General features: G+C 40.2%; 1 protein-coding gene across 3 annotated transcripts in view; it reads right to left on the bottom strand.

Annotated features, from left to right (window-relative positions):
• The window catches only part of TANGO2 (transport and golgi organization 2 homolog), a 146,703-nt gene that overhangs the window by 75,440 nt on the left and 52,377 nt on the right, over positions 1 to 18,886 (bottom strand). For all 3 annotated transcript variants that reach the window (XM_060785714.2, XM_067473185.1, XM_060785713.2), the window contains exon 3: positions 3,263 to 3,351. In XM_060785714.2, the coding sequence (XP_060641697.1) occupies positions 3,263 to 3,351 (89 nt within the window). The remainder of the gene's footprint in view (positions 1 to 3,262; positions 3,352 to 18,886) is intronic.

Here is an 18,886-nt window from a genome sequence, read left to right as displayed (position 1 = left end):
CTTTCATTGCATCCCATGTTATTTGAGCATTTGTCAGCTTCGTATAATTAATTTCTAAGTAGTTTTGAATTATTCTTTTATAATTAGATCTATCCACTTCCGTTTTTATCAAGTTTTCATTCAGTCTCCATCTTCTAACTCCCTCTCTTTGAAATATAGTTAGCTCCATTGGGCAGTGGTCCAATAGGTCTCTAGGGAGGATGAGAGCATCCTGTACTTTTGTCATTAATTTTTTTGTAATCCGTATCACGTCAATTCTCGACCAAGACTGATGCCTATGGGAATAAAATGTATAATCCTTCTTTTCCTCGTTTCTTATCCTCCAAATATCTTCCAAGTCCAACTCTTTTTTTAAATCCAATTTTTTGGGGTAGAGTACTTATTTCTACTCCCCCCTTTTTCTTTACTTTCGTCTTGTCCAGTTGAGGTTGCAACACTCAATTAAAATCTCCAAACAATAGAAGTTCGTCATACTCAGCCTGTTCCAAATTGTTTTTCAAAAATTCCACAAAGGATGACTTAGGTCCATTTGGTGCATATATATTACATACCAATAATTTTGTATTTCCAATAAGGATTTAAACTGCAAGGCATCTGCCTTCTTGATCCTTGAATATTAATTCCGATACCAAGTTATCTTTTATATATAATACTACTCCTCGTTTTTTTCTTGTAAAATGAAGAGTGGTACATTTTTCCTATTTTTTTCTCATCAAGATGGGATATATGCTTATGACATATATGTGTTTCCTGGAGAGCTATTATATCGTATTTCTGCCTTTTCAATTTGTTAAAAATTTTCTTCCTTTTCAGGGGTGAGTTCAAGCCATTAATGTTGTTAGAAAAACATTTTATTTGCCGCTCCATCATGCTACTCATTGTTGTCTAAGTCCAAACCGACTGCACCAAGATCCATTTCAGAAATTCCATTTCAGAAATCACTGTTGTCGTTGCCTCTATTCCAGCTAAATCTCTTTCCGATACACTAATTGCCGCAAATTTTCTTTTTTATGACGCCAATGACAGTTTATATTCTTCTGGTGAGACAGATCTTGCCTTCTTACTTCTATTTCCATTTCTAGGTGATGATTGTTTCTTCTCTCCTTTCTCCCCCTTCTCACTTTTTTCTCCATTATCTCCTTCCTCCTCCTCTCTCATCAATTTTTTCTAGAAGACTTTTGCTTTCTCTTCCGTTGTTAACCAATAACGTTCCTCCTTGTATGTCACCATTATACCCTCGTGTCTCTCCCATCTATATCTAATTCCTCTCTTCTTCAATTCGTCTGTTAGAAAATAATATTTCTTCCTTCTATTAAGTGTCATTTATGGATATTCTTTGAGGACTGGGATTTTCACTCCTTTGTATTGTAATGGATCTTTATCCATTATATTATGAGTATATTTTGAATATTTTAAATGCTTCTAATCAATTTTATTATCGTCTGCTTCTCGTCCTGGTCTTACTTTGCGTCTGCTACCCGTCCTCGTCCGCGGCCCGTCTGCTTCTCCTCCTTGTCCGCCGTTCGTCTGCTTCTCCTCCTTGTCCGCTGCCCGTCTGCTTCTCTTCCTTGTCTTTATTTTTTAAATTTAGCCTTTGCAACTCTCAGAGATTGATGTATATTAAAATTAATCCACTTCCTGTTTCTGTTGCCTCTTCCTCCCTCCTTTGCTTTGCTGCCTTCCGCCCTTGTCCCCTTCTCCGCTCTTAAATCCTCTTTGGACTACCACTCCCAGCCTGCATTGCTTTCTTCTTCCTGTATTGGCCCACTGTAGCTTCCCGTTTCGTCAGTTCCTATCTTGGTTTAGTTCAATTGTTTATGAAGAAGGCCAGCGTAGACCAAACAATAATGGCACCAAGGTCGTTTCTTCACAATGTAAGCTATTTTCAATTCTTTTACAGTCTATTAAGGATCTTGGGTTTAGATGGCAGTGCAGGGGGGTAGCCTACTGTTTAAAAAAGAGTACAAGGGTCCTGATATTTATAAAATTCTACTTTCTTTAGTAATGATTCCAAATAGTTTAGACTTTAAAGTTCATCCAATTTAAAGATCAATTTATAAAAGCACACTTCTTAATATGGATTTCTCTCCTTTACTATCTTCTTCTTTACTCCTGGTATAAGTAATCAATTCAATTCTTTTTTCAAAAAGTTCCGGGGGGGGTAAATCCCTCCCCCCTCTTACGTTACCTTGAAGATGAAATTTCTTCTTTCAGGAACACAGTCCCTTTAGCTCCCAGAGATGGGATTTCGTTCTTCTTTGAAATTCTTATTTTAAAAATGGAGTGGAGGCGGTTGGACAGACTCAGCCGAGCCTGATCCTGTGGAGCAGCCCGCTCCCCTTTTGGTGCTCTCAAACCCTTTGATCTCCCCCTTAAAGGAGAGGACCTAGGGGTCTTCAAAGCACCTAGGGGATTTGCGTACACCTTCGCCTTTGATCCGGTCGAAGGTGGGGAGCTATAGCTCAACCTCGCCGCACAGCACAGGTCCTCCCTGAGAGAGCTTTCCCTCAGCAAGGCTTCCCTGTCGCCATTCCTACCGGAAGTCTCAAAAAAATCAATGTTTGTGCTTACATCCAGTGTTTTCTTACACCAAAATAAAGGTTGTGGCTATATTAAAATGTTTTCTTTTAATTTCCAACCCTATTAAAGGTAAAAGTTTCCCCTTGACACTAAGTCTAGTTGAGCCTGACTCTGAGGGGTGGTGCTCATCTCCATTTCTAAGCCAAACAGCCGGCGTTGTCCGCGGAGTGGTACCTATTGATCTACTCACATTTTCATGTTTTTGAACTGCTAGGTTGGCAGAAGCTGGGGTTAACAACAGGAGCTCACCCTGTCCCGCAGATTTGAACCACCGACCTTCCGCTCAGCAAGTTCCACAGCTTAGTGGTTTAACCTGCTGCGCCACCACAGCCCCTCTGACTACATTATACAAAACACCCAGGCAACAGAAGTAGATAAATGAAGGAAGAACTTTGTGGGTTCACAAGGCTTAGGGATAGAATTCCGTGGCAAAATCAGGGAGAGAGTTAAGACTCCGCAGGGGAGAAAAGTCTTCTGAAGGTTTCCATGACCAAAAAGGTTTGGGAACCAGTGCTCTATGGTATGCTGAGGCCAAACATGAGACAATGTAATGGTGTTTGGTCATATCCACAGTTTCAGATAACTGCTGTACAGCCCAAAATTATTCCCTAAAGATATAAGGGTCTTGTCATACAGGTTACATGCGACAGTACAACAAACAAAGAAGAAAAGTGTTACGTACCACTGAGGATCTCATTGCTGCTGTCCCAGAAGTCAGCCGATTTTGAAGGCCTGTGATAAAATTCATCTCTGTTGGCTGCTAGGATAAGTCTGCAAAGCAAGAGTAGGAAAGCACAGTTGCTTTAGAATCCAGATGGTCAATAGCATTCAAACAACTATAATGTTTGGAGTGTCAATTTTGGTGATTTCAAGAATCACTGTTCCATTTTTTAGAAAAGGCTGTCTCAGGATATTTTGCTGCTGAGAAAGATGGAAAGATTATGCCCTTCTCCACTGATATGCACCGGTGGCGCAATGGGTTAAACCCTTGTGCTGGCAGGACTGAAGACCGTCAGGTCAGAGGTTCGAATCCAGGGACATTGCGGATGAGCTCCCTCTGTCAGCTCCAGCTCCCCATGCGGGCACATGAGAGAAGCCTTCCACAAGGATGGTAAAACATCAAAACATCTGGACAACATCCTTGCACACGGCCAATTCTCTCACACCAGAAGTGGCTTGCAGTTTTTCAAGTAGCTCCTGACATGGAAAAAAAATCCTGATATGCAAAAGCTGGAAGCTGAATAGGACATCTACACTGGCAATGGGATAGCATCATTCACCATTCTGTTCCAAGAGAGAAAAAAGCTGGGAGGAAGTGAGATATTTGAAGCAGGTATCTTACTTGGTATAAGTGTATCACCAGACTTGCAAATAGCTCATGTCAACTAGACAACAGAGGCTTGTACAAGGAGAAACCATTACTGATCCATAAAGACAGCCTGTTTTATAACACAAAGGCAATGATACAGTGGAGTAAAATTGAAACACCTATCCCTCTGGAGTGGCAGAGTTAAATTGCAGTGATTGCTAATGCATCACACAGACACTTCCTTTACCTTTCCCCCATTAACAGCTTATAGGCCACAATTCATCTCAGAGACCAAGTGAGATGCAAACCCACAAACCTCAAGGAACTGCTTCCCCCACCGATCCTAATAATCAATGATAAAAGATTAACTAGGATCCCAACAAATGGAGCATTGGGGGAGAGTGAGGAGAGAGAGAACTGCCCTTTCATTTGTCTTTCCAGCCTCCAAATGCACCATACAGGGGTTTCCCGCAAATAAACTAGCACAACTTGGTATTTGATTTTATGATCAAGTTTGCCCCAATCTCTGAATTTTGTAAGATACATAATTCATGTATGAAAGTGATCATTCCTTGGAGGCATCTGACCAGCTGACTTGTTTTTATGAAATAAATGAATATTCCCATTAATAAATGACGCTGGTCCACATTCAATGTAAAAGTATCAAATGTATATATGCATGGAAGGGGGAGAACTTGCTCTAAAAAGAGAAAATTCAACTGGCTGCTCACAAGGAAGGAAGGAAGGAAGGAAGGAAGGAAGGAAGGAAGGAAGGAAGGAAGGAAGGGAGGGAGGGTGCAATGTCATTGGGTCAGGAAGAAACCACTATCAAGCCATTACATTCAACAGCCAGAATAATAAAATAAATAGTGGTAAAAATGGTTTTAAAATCAGATTTCATAATTTTCTTAAAACACAAGCCCTAGACAAAAAGTACCATGATGAATACTAATTGTACAGCATCTAATTATACTCTGTGAATCTAACTGGTGAAGAGCAGTTCATGTTTGTGGTAAGGTTACAGCCTGTGCTGGACAGGGTTACACTCCTCTTGAAGACGCAGCTTTGCAGATTCAGAGTTCTCCTGGATTCATCTCTGAGCCTGTAATCCCAAGTTTCAGTGGTAGCCAGGGGAGCTTTTGAACAATTAAAACTTGTGTGCCAGTTGCACCTGTACCTTGAGAAGTCAGGCGTGGCCACGGTGGTCCACACTTGTTACATCCCAACAGACTACTGCAACGCGCGCTACAAGAGGTTGCCTTTGAAGACTGTTCAGAAGTGGTCCAATGGGCGGCAGCCAGATTTCTCATTGTAGCAGTGTAAAGGGAGCACACAACCCTCCTGTTATGTCAGCTCCAATTGCCCGTCTGCTACCAAGCACAATTCAAAGTACTGGCTTTCACCTATAAAGCCCTAAATGGTTCTGGCCCAGCTTATCTGTCTGAACATATCTCCCTCCATGCACCATCTCGGAGATTAAGATAATCTGGAGAGGCCCTATCTTGGTACCGCCTCCTTCGCAGGTGCAGTTGGTGGGGACAAGGGACAGGGTCTTCTCGGTGGTGACCCCTAGGCTGTGGAACTCTCTCCTCAGCGAAATCAGGTAAGCCCCCACCCTCCTGACCTTCAGAAAGAAAGTAAAAACTTGGGTCTGGGACTAAGCCTTTGGCCGAAAGTGCAGTGCAATAAGTGAAGTGGAATTATGTGCAATAACAACTAGAATGGCTTTAGACTATATGCTCAGATTGCGTAATTTTAATAATGTGTGTTAATGTTTATATTGCTTCTAAGTTTTTGTCTTAATGTATATGTTTATTTTTTATTGTCCGTTGATATGGCATCAAATTGCTGGTGATTGTAAGGCCGTTCTGAGTCCCCTTCAGGGTGAGAAGGGTGGGATATAAATACAGTAAATAAATAAATAAAGCAACCCAATCTGAAAGGTGGCATATGAAATACACACAGACTCCCTCTATTTTTCTCTAAATGTAAACACAGTGAAAGTTAGTAAACAGAAAAGGTGAGGAGATCAAGTAGATCTTACAAGGAGAAAGAGCCTGGATATATAAGCAAGGGTCTCCATTTTGGTTGTACAGGCATGCCTTGCCTATTAAAGCCTCTCACCAAGAAGCTCCTTTTGACAAAGTCTTTTAACACCTATCCCCACCTCTTTTTCTGTATCCTCTATTTAGCTAGAGGTTTTGTGTGTGTGTGTGTGTGTGTGTTTTGCTTTGCTTTGCTTTGCAGTATTGACACTGGGAAGATGGTGAAGGAGGGCTGGCATAACACAGGCATTTCTTATCAGGTTGTAGAAGAGTGTCTGAAGTAAACCAAGGAATAAAATTTGAACTGGGAAAGAATGGGATTCTACTGTTGATGTGTGGGCCTGCCTAGAACAGGCAAGGCAAACAGCAGCTATTTCCAGCATCCCTTACTCAGTGTTTGGAAAAGCAAAGGGAGAGGAGTGGGCAAAGCAGATAAGCCTATGGTAGCAGTTCCCTCTAACATTTTATAAAGCAGAAACCTATGAGTAATGCCTACAAAAATGGAAACCATAAGAAAAATGGAGACTGATTGAAGAAAAAAAACTTGTAGATACATTTGGTAAGAAACTTTCAAGTGACCTGTAGAAGTTCTAAAAGTTTCTGCTTACTTACACATGTCTTCCTTTCAGTTCATATGTACATGATGTTAGTTATGAATAATATTTTTGCTTAAACATGCTGAGCTTTCTTTTAAAGTTGGTGCAGGTTTCTATTGCCACGCTTTCCATGTTATTTCTGCCTCTTCTACCAAAGTTTCTGATAAAGAGGTAGCGCTCAGGAACACATCTCCGTCATTAACTGAGATTTACCTATACTGAAAATTAAACTGAAAATGTTCAGACTAATTGCTCAGTGCATACCTACCTTCTAATGAATTCTATATCACTGAATGAGTCTGAAGATTATATTAAACTATAATGTTCTTCTGCTAAAATGATGATTAAATAGAATCTTCCTCAATGGTGGTTTAGACTGTGGTATAAAACATTAAAATTGAGGCCTTTGGAGAAAGAATTTAAATCAAGATTTAACTACATTTTATTTCAATCATGATTTAAATCTAATCAACCCAATCATGGGGGAAAATGGAGAAACAGGAAGGCCCTCTCCATCTGTCCAGCTTGGGACATTGGTGGTTTCATTCCCCCTTATCCCTGGTCATTCCATTATATAGTAAGATGAATACAGCAGGATCTGTTTTTTTCATTTTGCCAGTTTTTCCTTACTTGTTTGTCAAGCTCGTGGACTGCAAATGTTTCAGTTTAAATCACGGATATCCAACCTTTCGGCTTCCCTAGGCCACATTGGAAGAAGAAAAATGGTCTTGAGCCGCACACCTCCATAAAACTGAAGCCACAAAATTTTATTGGGCCACATTCATAGTTGTCCTGGTCCACAAATAATGTTGAGTTGCATTCATAGCCATCCTGGGCCACTAACAGTGGGAGTGTATAGTGTACAATGGTGCTATGACTAGTACTGAATACCCACTTGAATTCTTTTTCACAATTCATTTTATGCAACATTGCAGCAGAGTCCTCTTTATTTGATTAACTAATTTTAACAGTTTTTCATTTTTTCTGGCTGAACTGTTTGCAATTACAAGGCAAATTACAGACCATACTCTGATATTTGGAAACATAACATACTCTGACTATTCCATTCCAATCAACAAAGTTCATGCTTAAGAACCACACAATGAAGTTATCAAAAAAAAACCCCTTAATGTTTTAAGTAAGTTTATGATTCTGGGATGCATCCACAGGCATCCTGGGCCACATGTGGCCTACAGGTCATGGTGCCAGGCTCCAGGGCTCTGTCGGTATGGAGGCAAAGGTGAACCAAAAACAACACCCAGCTTGTCTCCAAAAAATATTTTATTTAAAGCAGCACTTACTCATTTGGCTGTTTTCAAGGTCCAAGTTCAAAACATAAAGATAGCAGACAGCCACAGATACAAAGAAAAGACTTATAACAAGGAGAGTACTACAAACACCAGTTCAGGAGAAAGAATACATAGTAGTCAAGGTTGCAGTCCAGGCGTCAAATGCCGAGAGTTCACTGATTAATGTCCAAGGTTCAAGAGACCAAAGCGTAGTAGTTCCAAATGTCAAGCCAGAGAGTCCATAGTTCAAGAATTAGTACAAGGATTCAAGATACATCAAGGTTCCACACAAAATAGAGCAGTAACAGGATTCTAACCAGGGTTCAAGGTTCTTCAAGGTACAAGGTTTACAAGACAGGTCAGGATACCACAATCCACACAACCTGAGAAAAACACCACCAACATCCATAACAAATACTTCTCTCCAAAAGAGTAGACTCTGCTAGGTTCCTTTTATGCATTTGATCACAGTTGCATCCTGTCTCTGCAGGCTTCTGCCCTTATCGCTGCCACCTGTAAGTTCTTATATACAGATTACCTTTAGAACGAGAAGGAAGATTAATCTCTTCCATACCTTTTGCAGCATCACAACCCTGCTGGTCATGATGCTGCCAAGCCTTCTGTGTATCACCACCAACTCCTAGGCATTCTACTACTAACTGCCATCAACTGCTGGGCATGACACACAGGTTGTAAAAGCCTGGTTTAGTGTGAACATCTCACCCAGCATTATGGATGATACACATCTAATGAATGTCTAAAGTGTTATATAAGGTTAATTTACTTTTGAAATAATGTATATTGAGATAAGACTTGTATGGCAAAAGGTTGTTAATTGTATCAACTAGGTTTTTTTTTTTTAAAAAAATCTCATCTAGCATAATCTTTTTTTTTAAATTATTGCCATGTGGGAGACGATACGGGGTAACAAAGACAAGGACAAACAGACTGAGATATAGCTTTTATCCTAGAACTGTGGTTAGGTTGAACTCTGTGGTTTCACAATGATGAGGCATTGTGGGCTGTGCAGTGGTGGTTGGGGTGTGGAGAGATGGGTGTGTTGTTTTGTGGTGTGTGCTGGGGAAGGCATTTAATTTCGTTGTGCAATAGTACAGTGAGAATAAAGCTATTCTACTCCATTAGATCAGTGGTTCCCAACCTTTTTTTAACCAGGGACCACTTGACTAGAGACCACTGCCCAACATTAGTACCAAAAGGATTACAAATCAGTTTCTGCTCAACTAGATTTGGTTTGGTTATTTGGGGTGCTAATTCAGAAAATTGCATTGGATAGACCACATCAGCTCTAGTTTCTGATACAGAACATATGCCATCCAGTAGTCGGCATCTACTTGCCCACAGAAAACCATCTTTAATAAGCCTCGGCATTATAAGGGGGTTTCGCAAGAGCAGTCGCTCTCATTGCAACGGTGTAGTAACAGTGAGACCATGGATGATATTTTAGTTCTTGTGGACCACTGGTGGTCCACGGACCACAGGTTGGGAACCACTGTATTAGATTGTGTGGTTGTTAAGTGCCTTCAGTCCCTATGTGGAGAAAGGTGGAATATAAATAAATTTAATAATAACAACAATAACAATAACTTCTAACATGTAACCATCTTAAATGTCAAAATATAGCACATGAACTGAAATGCTCCCCACACACCTCTGCCACTCTTTCTACAGTGGTTCAAGAAGGCAGAAGATCTACAGAACTTCATCCTGTGGCTTCTTTAAGGCCAACAGCCAGCCAAGAATTTCAAGGGGTTAAAGGACTCGTATCTTGAGGCAGGCATATAACCTCTGCTTTAAAGTAGCACTTCCTGTACAAAAGAAGAGCTTTTATGTTTCTTCTTTCCCTTTAATCTATTTTAAGGATCAGGGAGTGTTGAGAAAGCTTGAAGAAAGCCTGGTTCATGGGGCAATCCAATATGTGGCTCAACATACAAGGTGTCTCGAGACTGAAAGAAGGGTCGTTTCTTTTTCTGAGACATACAGAAATGCAATTTTCTGATTTTGAAAACCAAGGAGGAGGATAGAAGAACAGCCGTCGATATGGACAGAAAGCCTCGGAGGAACACACAATCGATCATTTTTTCATTCTCTGGCTTTTGAGCTCCAAGTTTCACTTGGCTTTTGAAGCCAAGAAGGACACTTTGCGTTTTTGTTTGGAGTTCATCCTAATGCCCTCTGGAAGAATGCAGCCAGTTCCTCACTATTATTGATGGACTAGCTCTAAAAAGTTTAGAAAGTCAAGAAACAATCCCTTTGAGTTTAAAAAGAAAATAAAGAAATTTTAGGAAGTTTCCTTTGTGATGATCTTTTTAAAAGAAGCTTTTGGAACTCTGGGTTTGTAGGATTGTTTTAGTACATTGAAAATACTACACAGCACACCAATGTTGAGGCTGTTTATACAGAGAAAAGTGTGCAGCATAATAATAATAGTATTACATTGTTCAGTATTAATAGTCAGCCAGAATTATCAAGGTCTTCTAAATATATCATGCACACAGAAATACAGTGTCTGCTTGTCATTAGAGAGGTATTGACATAAGCGTTATGATTAACTAACAACATAATTCAGCATATCAGGAAAGGAAATGACAGTATTATCCTAATGACAGAACTGGTTTCCAAGACCATATCAGAGGAACGTTTGTAGCAACTCAAGGACTAACCTGAACTGGGTTGTTGTAGGTTTTTCAGGCTGTATAGCCATGTTCTAGAAGCATTTTCTCCTGACGTTTCGCCTGCATCTGACCTCACAACCTCTGAGGATGCCTGCCATAGATGCAGGCGAAACGTCTGGTGAGAATGCTTCTAGAACATGGCCATACAGCCTGAAAAACCTACAACAAGCCAGTGATTCCGGCCATAAAGCCTTCGACAATACTAACCTGAACATTTATTTTAGGACATCTAGCCATGCCTACCATCCCTGTGCTTTCTAAGATGGGTGGGAGCATGATATTTGAAAGACCAAGCACCTCTGAAAAGCCCAACACTACGCTGAGAAAGGCATTGGTGTTCAGGCAGTAGATCAGGATTTCTTGTTAGACCATAATCTGATGAGGAATAGCAGCCCAATTTGCAAGACATTGTTAAAAAAACACCCACATATTATTCAGCAAAGCATCCATCACTTCTATAGGATTTTAATCAAATCTGTAAAAGGACTGATGCCACTCCAAAGCAAATGCAAATTGCCGAATGCCACATCACCATTGCCTTGAACAACTGGCAAGCTTGATGGGTTTGAAATAGCGTCACACCTTTTATTGTATCTTTTCTACCCTGCACAGTAAGCACACAAAATCTTTCGGGGACACTAGCTCCCCACACAAGCAAGGCTTAACATTCTATTTGCTGAATTGTTTTTATTCATACTCTCTCTGAGCACACTTCACTCTGAAATATCTTCTATGCTTCAGAATTGTTCAACCCATAGAAACAAGAATGAGGAGACATTCGAATAAGAAGAGAAATATACGAGGGTGGGTCAAAAAGTAATGCCTCTATTGCTCTAACTTTTTTTTCCTTTCCCAGCTACTGGGCTATCTATGCATGGGCTATCTATGCATGATATGATAAAGGTAACCTTACTATAGTGATAGAGTCTTTTCTTTTTCAGATTGACTGATTAGAACCATGAATCTGAATCTGAGTCGTCATTGAATTTCTGGCAAAAGAAGGTTGTGCATCTAAGGAAATCCATAATTGCTTGAAGAATGTTTATGATTTGGCTCCTTCTGGCTTTGACCTGTTTGGACCTCTAAAAGACAACCTATGTGGTTTCAGATTCAATGACTTGAATGATGTTAAAACAGCTTTAAAATCATGGGTCACGAAGCAAAACCCTGAATTTTTCCAAAATGATTTTGATGCCTGGGTTAAATGATTGTGCAAATATGTACAATTAATTGTGACAATATTGAACTGTAGTTTTATGTAGAGGACAGTCCAGGCTATGATCTGGAGCAACTTCTGCTGTTATAGGTTCATTCATAACACTTTTATGACACAGAAGGCAAAATTTGTTGACCCACTCTCATATATTAATGCCATGAAGTTGCCTTCATTTGGGAAAGAAGAACGAATGCTTGCCAAACACGTAACAATTCTAACATGTAGAAATATGTTTTGAAATTAGAGCAGACCTTTATATGGGCACAGAGGTTATTCCAAAGAAACGTGTGTTGGTTTCTACACCTTTGAGGTATTGAAACACCATCATTATTCTGTCAGTCCTGTGCAATTAGAAGTCAATATGGTGTAATGGTTATCGGAGTGGTAACAGAATGACTGGCGTTCTGAGTGCTCTTGGACTACATCTTCCTTCAGCTCTAGGCCACATTGCCAATGCCGAAGGGAGTACAATCCAGAAACATCTGAAAGGATGTATATTTCCTATTCCTGGGTTTGCATGCTGCACCTAGAACCAGGAAGGGATCAAAATAAAAATGGGCATGTGTTTTTATCTGAACTCTTCTGCAAAAATATATTTTTGTCTGCAGTGAAGACTCTCCATGTAACACAGGATGTAATTTAGTTGTTTACACTCCTCACCATGTATTTCGTGTAAGGGTGTCATGTGAGGATCCTCTGAAGGTGCCAGCCACAGACGCTGGTGAAACGTCAGGAGAAAATGCTGCTAGAACACAGCAAAACAGCCCACACAATATCCCAGTGAATCCGGCTGCGACAGTCTTTGAGAACATATATTTTGTGTAATGTTTTGTTTGTTGCACTGCTAAATACCAAATGACCTAAATCATACTGGTGTTTCAGAACCATAATATACCGTTAGTTAGTCATCATAACTAATAGCCATGGGCTATTCCTTTTGTGCACTTAGTCTAGTCTTTCTTTTCTTGGTTTGAGCATCAAAACTTTGAAACAATGACTAAAGCTGGTCAACCATAGCTGGTCAACCAAATCTGAATTTCTGATATTGGCTAAAAACAAATAATGTGCAATCTATGAAAAAAATGAGTGAGATGGAGCAGGCAAGAAAGAAGAGGCTACATACAAGAAATCTCTTTTGTATCACGCAAACCGGTCATTTTGTTTGCACTATGGCATGAACAATGTTCAAATACATTGCTTTTAGTAATCACAGTCCAAAAACCTAGAGAATCTGAAGCTGAATGCCCATTAAACCCAAGGCAAGTCAGAAACCAAAGCTCCAAGCTGAGGAAAACTGGGGTTTGGGAGGGGGAGATTAAAGAAGGACCTGCAAGGTTTCAACTCTTGCTGATAATTAAAATACTTTACCTCCTCCTTTAAAGTAGCTATATAAGAGAGCGGCAGTAGCACTACGGTCTCCAAATAAATTATCCAGAACTCTAAAAATAGCCACATAACCTCAACTCTGTGAAGATTTATATAACTTCTTAATGTGGGGGCAGAGAGAGATGGAAACATGAGAAATCATTTCCATTGAAGCAATTTCCTGTGATATAATTCAGTTCCATAAAAAGATTACAAGATTATGGCTCTGAAATCTAAAACCTGTATTTACAAAAAGGAGCAATTTGCATTACAAAAAAGAATAAGATTTACAAATGTTTCTGTGCACATGCATACACACATAAACAGGATATATATTAGATGGATCATGAAGAACATATGTTGGAAATCCTCTGTTAACGGTGTACGACCTGGGCTGGATCAGATCAAAGCTTTCTGGGTCCAGCATTCTGCCCCAAAGGGTCAAATTGTCAAAAAGGACGTGAGAGAAACAGGGTCTTTTCAGAGACAGAACAATCGGATACCTGAATCTTTGATACAAGGCAGGTTCCAGCTGCCTCTTACCACCCCTTTCAACTCTGTTCAGAGCTGAATCCCTCAACTAATCATGGCTGGGGCCTGTTTTCCACCTTCTCGTCACTGTGTTTGTATGAGTTACAGTGGTTTCCAACCTGTGGTCCGTGGACCAACAGTGGTCAAAAAGAACTAAAATATGGTCCACGGTCTCACTGTTGCTATGAGAGTGACTGGTCTCACAAAACCCTCATATAGTGACAAGGCTTATTAAAAATGGTTTTCTGTGGGCGAGCAGATGGCAATTACTGGATGGCATATGTTCTGTATCAGAAACTAGAGCTGATGTGGTCTAGTCAATGCAATTTTCTGAATCATAACCAAACCAAATCTAAAGTTGACCAAAAACTGATTCGTAGCCCTTTTGGTACTAATGTTACAGAGCAGTCCCTGGTCAAAGTGGTACCTGGTCAAGTGTTTCCTGGACAAAAAAAGGTTGGGAACCACCTATTTACTGGGACTAGAGTTAACCGTGAGACCCATATTATGCATTTGGTTCCCCAAGTTTTGGGGGTCTTACTGTATCTCCAGTCCCAGCAATCCATATGAACACAATGATAACATTTTAGTCTGGTAAAGGTAAAGCCTAGTAAAGAAATAATACTAAGAGATGGCTACTTTGAAGTACTCAAATAGGTTTCATTCTGAGAAAGTTAGAACACTTCTACTATTATTCTGTCCCTTAGTATTCCCTCCTTTACTTTTTTATATACAGTACAGTAATGACAAAAACCTTGGCAATGTTGCTTCTGATCTGTATTCTGCTGATATTTGCAGAGCTGAGGTTTTTGCTGGCTGCATTATATACATTGCAATTTTAAAACAGATTTTAAAAAGAATCAATAACACAGCCCTAAAATATATTTTTCTCAGTGTTTTGGTTTTTAACTCCATTCCTGGAGTTATTTGGGGGTGCTGATTCAGAAAATTGCATTGGCTAGACCACATTTATTCATTTATAGTATTTAGATTCTGCCCTTCTCACCCCGAAGGGGACTCAGAGTGGATCACAGATCACACATACGGCAAGCATTCAATGCCGTTATACACTGACAAGACAGACAACTGTACATAGATAGAGGTATATATAGGATTTTCCATCTTTGGCATCTTGGAGGCTGTGCTCGGTTCTAGACATTGGGGGGGGGGGGTTGCTGTCCCTCCACTTTCCCTGCTGAAGAACTTTGTAAACTTCCTCCTTGACCAAATCGCCGGCTTAAGTGGTACCTATTTATTAAATCACATTGCTGTTTTCAAAATTGCTAGGTAGCAGAAGCTGGGCTAAAGGCGAGGAGGTCTCCCTGACCCGGGTTTCGAACTGTAACCTTCGGTTGGCAAGATTTACTACAGCTAGTGGTTAACCTGTTGTGCTAAAGCTCGGCCCCACATCCACATTTCTTTCTTAGATATGGTTATCCTTGTCTTCTACGCGTGAGTAGATGGCAACTGGTATATGGAATGTATTCTGTATCTCAAAAACTAGAGCTGACAGGGGGAAAACGGGTGCCATTTTTGGAATCAGCAGGTAAAATAGACCTAGAAACAGGGCTAACATCTAAGGCACCAAAATGTGTGTTGGCCACAGTAATCAGTAACACAGTATATTTCCTGATAGAGGCAACCGTCCTCAACCTCAAAATATTTCACCCCACAAAACGAATAGATATCACATAAGCAGTACCATGACAGCATCATTCTGATCCCAGCGAACCTTTACAGATACCACCAAGTTGATTGAGTGCATAACACTTCTACTCTCTCAACTAATGTAGCTAAGAAAAGGCAAGCATTATTTGGTGAAACAATGTCCTCATTCCAGTTCTTTTGAAGGTTGAACAGACTAGGACAGTTTCTCCCCAAGCACAGTTTTCTGCACCCATCTAGCAAAAGGTGTGCTTTCCACTTACATAACCGTGAAGCCAACAGGAAATTGAAAGTAACCTGGGAAGGCCAAGAGCTCGAACACTTTCCATTTTAAATATCTCGGTGTCACCTTAGATCGAACACTAACATTTAGGAAACACTGTATGAACACCACGCATAAAGTAGCTGCACGCAATAACATCCTGGCAGGGCATGGGCAGCAGACTCAAAATTAATAAGAACATCAGCCCTGGCCTTGTTTTAGTCAACTGCCGAGTATGCCTGCCCTGTTTGTCACAAGTCTGCCCACACGAAACAGGTGAACATAGCATTGAATGAAACATGCAAAATAATCACAGGATGTCTCAAATTCACACCTGTTGATAAACTCTGCAAGCTAGCTGGCACCCCCCCCCCCGATGTGTGACGTGAAGTTGCTGCTGTGAAAGAAATATGGTTGAACACTGTGAAAGCCACCCATTGCATGGCTATCAGCCTCCTCCCAGTAGACTCAAATCAAGGAAAAGCTTCATGAGAACCACCACTCCTTTTAATGTTCCCCCAGCAACAGCAAGAGTATCCCTCTGGGCAGCTAAACCAGGAAATTCCAATTGGATGCCTCACCCCACCCCATGAGGGTCTTTCTCCAGGGGCAAACCAAGAATGGGTAACTTGGAAGTCCTTGAACAGACTCAGACGTGGTGTGGGCAGTTCAAAAGGCAACCTGGCAAAATGGCACAACCTAGAAGAATCCTCCATCTTGTGCGAATGTGGAGCAGAACAAACAACTCCGCACCTGTATGCTTGTCCACAACGTCCTGCCTCATGTACAGAGGAAGAATTGTTTGAGGCTACAGACAATGAGGTCTCTGTTGCCAGTTTTTGGTCAAAAAATATTTAGCTACTTGTGCTCCTTCTATTTTTATCAGTGTTATACTTATTTATGCAATGCTTTTGATTTTTTATGAAATAAATAAATAAATAAATATCTAGCAAAAGATGCAAAAGTTAGTTTTCTTAGAGACATCTGGCTGTATCTCCTGCTTGGGATTTTTGAGATTTCTTGTTGGTTCCCCCCCACCCCCACCCCCAATGCAGTTTTGTTTTTAACTGATTTTGAATGGTCTGCTCCAAGTTAAATTGGTGGAAAGTTTTACATGATGCAACACATTTTTTGTCCCTGGATTGTAAATGTCATTTCCTAATTGGTTCTATCACAATGAATATCTGATAAGAGTTTCAACCAATTCAACCTAGTTTGCGGAAGTCACAAAAAAAAAAAGGTTCTGGAGTAGAACAACTACTTTCAATGTGTGTACCACATAATTAAACAGGAAATAACACTTTCAAACCAGGAATAGATAAAAAATAAATAAATTTTTTACATAGTGTTATCGAAGGCAAAATCATCAAGCATACAGAAGGGCAAGATGTAATGATCAAGAATCACCATGGCCTCTGTGAACGTAAGCCCTATCACACTAGACTTTTAGAGTTGTTTGAAAAGGCTAGTAAACACATGAACAATAGTGATGAGGAAGACATTGGACTGCTACAGCTAAGGCAAAAAATGCTGCAAATCTGTAGTAATTGTAGCTGTAGTTCTTGTTTTTCTGTTGTATCCAAATGACATTTCTGTTGTCCTCTTGACTAAGTTTTCTTTTTTATTTCTGAAAGACATCAGAAAAATACATTTCTTTTTCTTCTCCTGCTTGGGTTTTTGAAAAGTTGTGTATAGTACATGAGTAAAACCTCACGTTCACACTATACCACTCTTAACTCAAAAAACATGATTTTCAAATTCAGAGGTGAGAAAACTCATCCTTTAAACCATACTGCCACCACAGAAGGCTTTGTTTTGTTTTTGGAAAATCCCAGTAGCCTTCCAAAAAAAAAAAAAAAAGAAAAGAAAAAAGGAATATGTGAACATGAAGACAACAACAACAGCAACCGCAAACCCCAAAGAGCTCTATAGCAAGAACCTGTGCTTTTTTGGACCAATTTGGATTTCTACTCAGACTTCCAAAAGGCTTTTGATAAAAATCCAAATACTTTGCCAGCAAAATTAGCAGCCTTGGGCTAAGGGAAGTCCTCTAATGGATTAAAACTGATTAAAGAAGAGGATGTTGTACATCAGCCACCAGAGGCTGATGGTTTAACTGATGATTTAGAGAGGATTGTGAGCTTTCCTGTGGCACAAAGTGATGGGCTTATCAAGTCTGGGAAATCATGGTTCTCTCTGTAAGAAAACCAGCTCAGAAAGTGAAGGCCTCAAGGGCATTTAGGGGAGTCCGAAGGAGCAACAGCAGATAAGGAATCGAGTGAAGAGCTGAGTGAAAAGAGGTTTCTCATGAGATCAACAAAGGTCTTACAAATCAGAGCTGAAAATAGAGAGATTGGGGAAAGTTGTAAAAGAAATTCACGGGAAACAGAATGATTTCATGGGTGACTGCAATTACATCTTCCCCTATAAACCTGTGCAGGCTTTAAGATCTGCTGGGGAGGTTCATCTCTTGCTCCTACCTTCGTCACAAGCACAGTTGGTGGGGATGAGGGAGAGGGCCTTCTTGGTGGTGGCCCCCCAGCTCTGGAACTCTCTCCCTAGGGAGATTAGATTAGCGCCTACCCTGTCCACCTATCGTAAAGACCTGAAAACTTGAATTCTTCAATGTGCCTTTGATTAATCGGTTCATCTATTGACTAGGCCTCCCTAGCCCTAACTTACTGTCTGGCTTTATAGCAGTTTATTACCTGCCCCACCCTTACAGCTGGATTGCACTAGACCTTGCCCTTCCCTCCTAGATCTGAACACAACCACTGTTCTCGGCTACTGGTTGATGGTTATTGTTGTTCTTATCTTTTTATGATGCTTGTTGTTTAGTTTTATTGTTTTAATGATTGAAATGCAATGTATTTTAATTGTGCTATATCTTACTTCTGTTTTTGCTGGGTTTGGTCCTCATGTAAGCCACCCTGAGTTCCTTCGGGGAGATGGTGGTGGGATATAACAATAAAGTTGTTGTTGTTGTTGTTGTTGTTGTTATTATTATTATTATTATTATTATTATTATTATTATGGATGTCCATTAAGCTACAAATTGTTTACCTTAAGTTCAGTTCAGGCAATGCTGTTTAAGAGTTCTTTTGCTCCTGGTTCCAGCCAAGCTTTGATTCTGGATTTAATATATCCTGGAAGTTTTCTATGTTCCTGTTCATGTACTCCTGTTCAAGTTTTATTAGTTATACCTTCCTGATTCTGGACTTATGCTGTATCTGTAATTCCTGGCTGCTCCTGGACTTAGTCACCTCTGGAACTCTATGAGACATTTGGATTATTGTTTGGTTATCACCTTTTGCTAAACCTTTTTCGATTATATT

This window comes from Anolis sagrei, chromosome X (assembly GCF_037176765.1).
Source record: "Anolis sagrei isolate rAnoSag1 chromosome X, rAnoSag1.mat, whole genome shotgun sequence".
Classification (NCBI taxonomy): Eukaryota; Metazoa; Chordata; class Lepidosauria; order Squamata; family Dactyloidae; genus Anolis; species Anolis sagrei.
The sequence above is the reverse complement of the archived record's forward strand: the minus strand, read 5'-3'. Positions and strand labels throughout refer to the sequence as shown.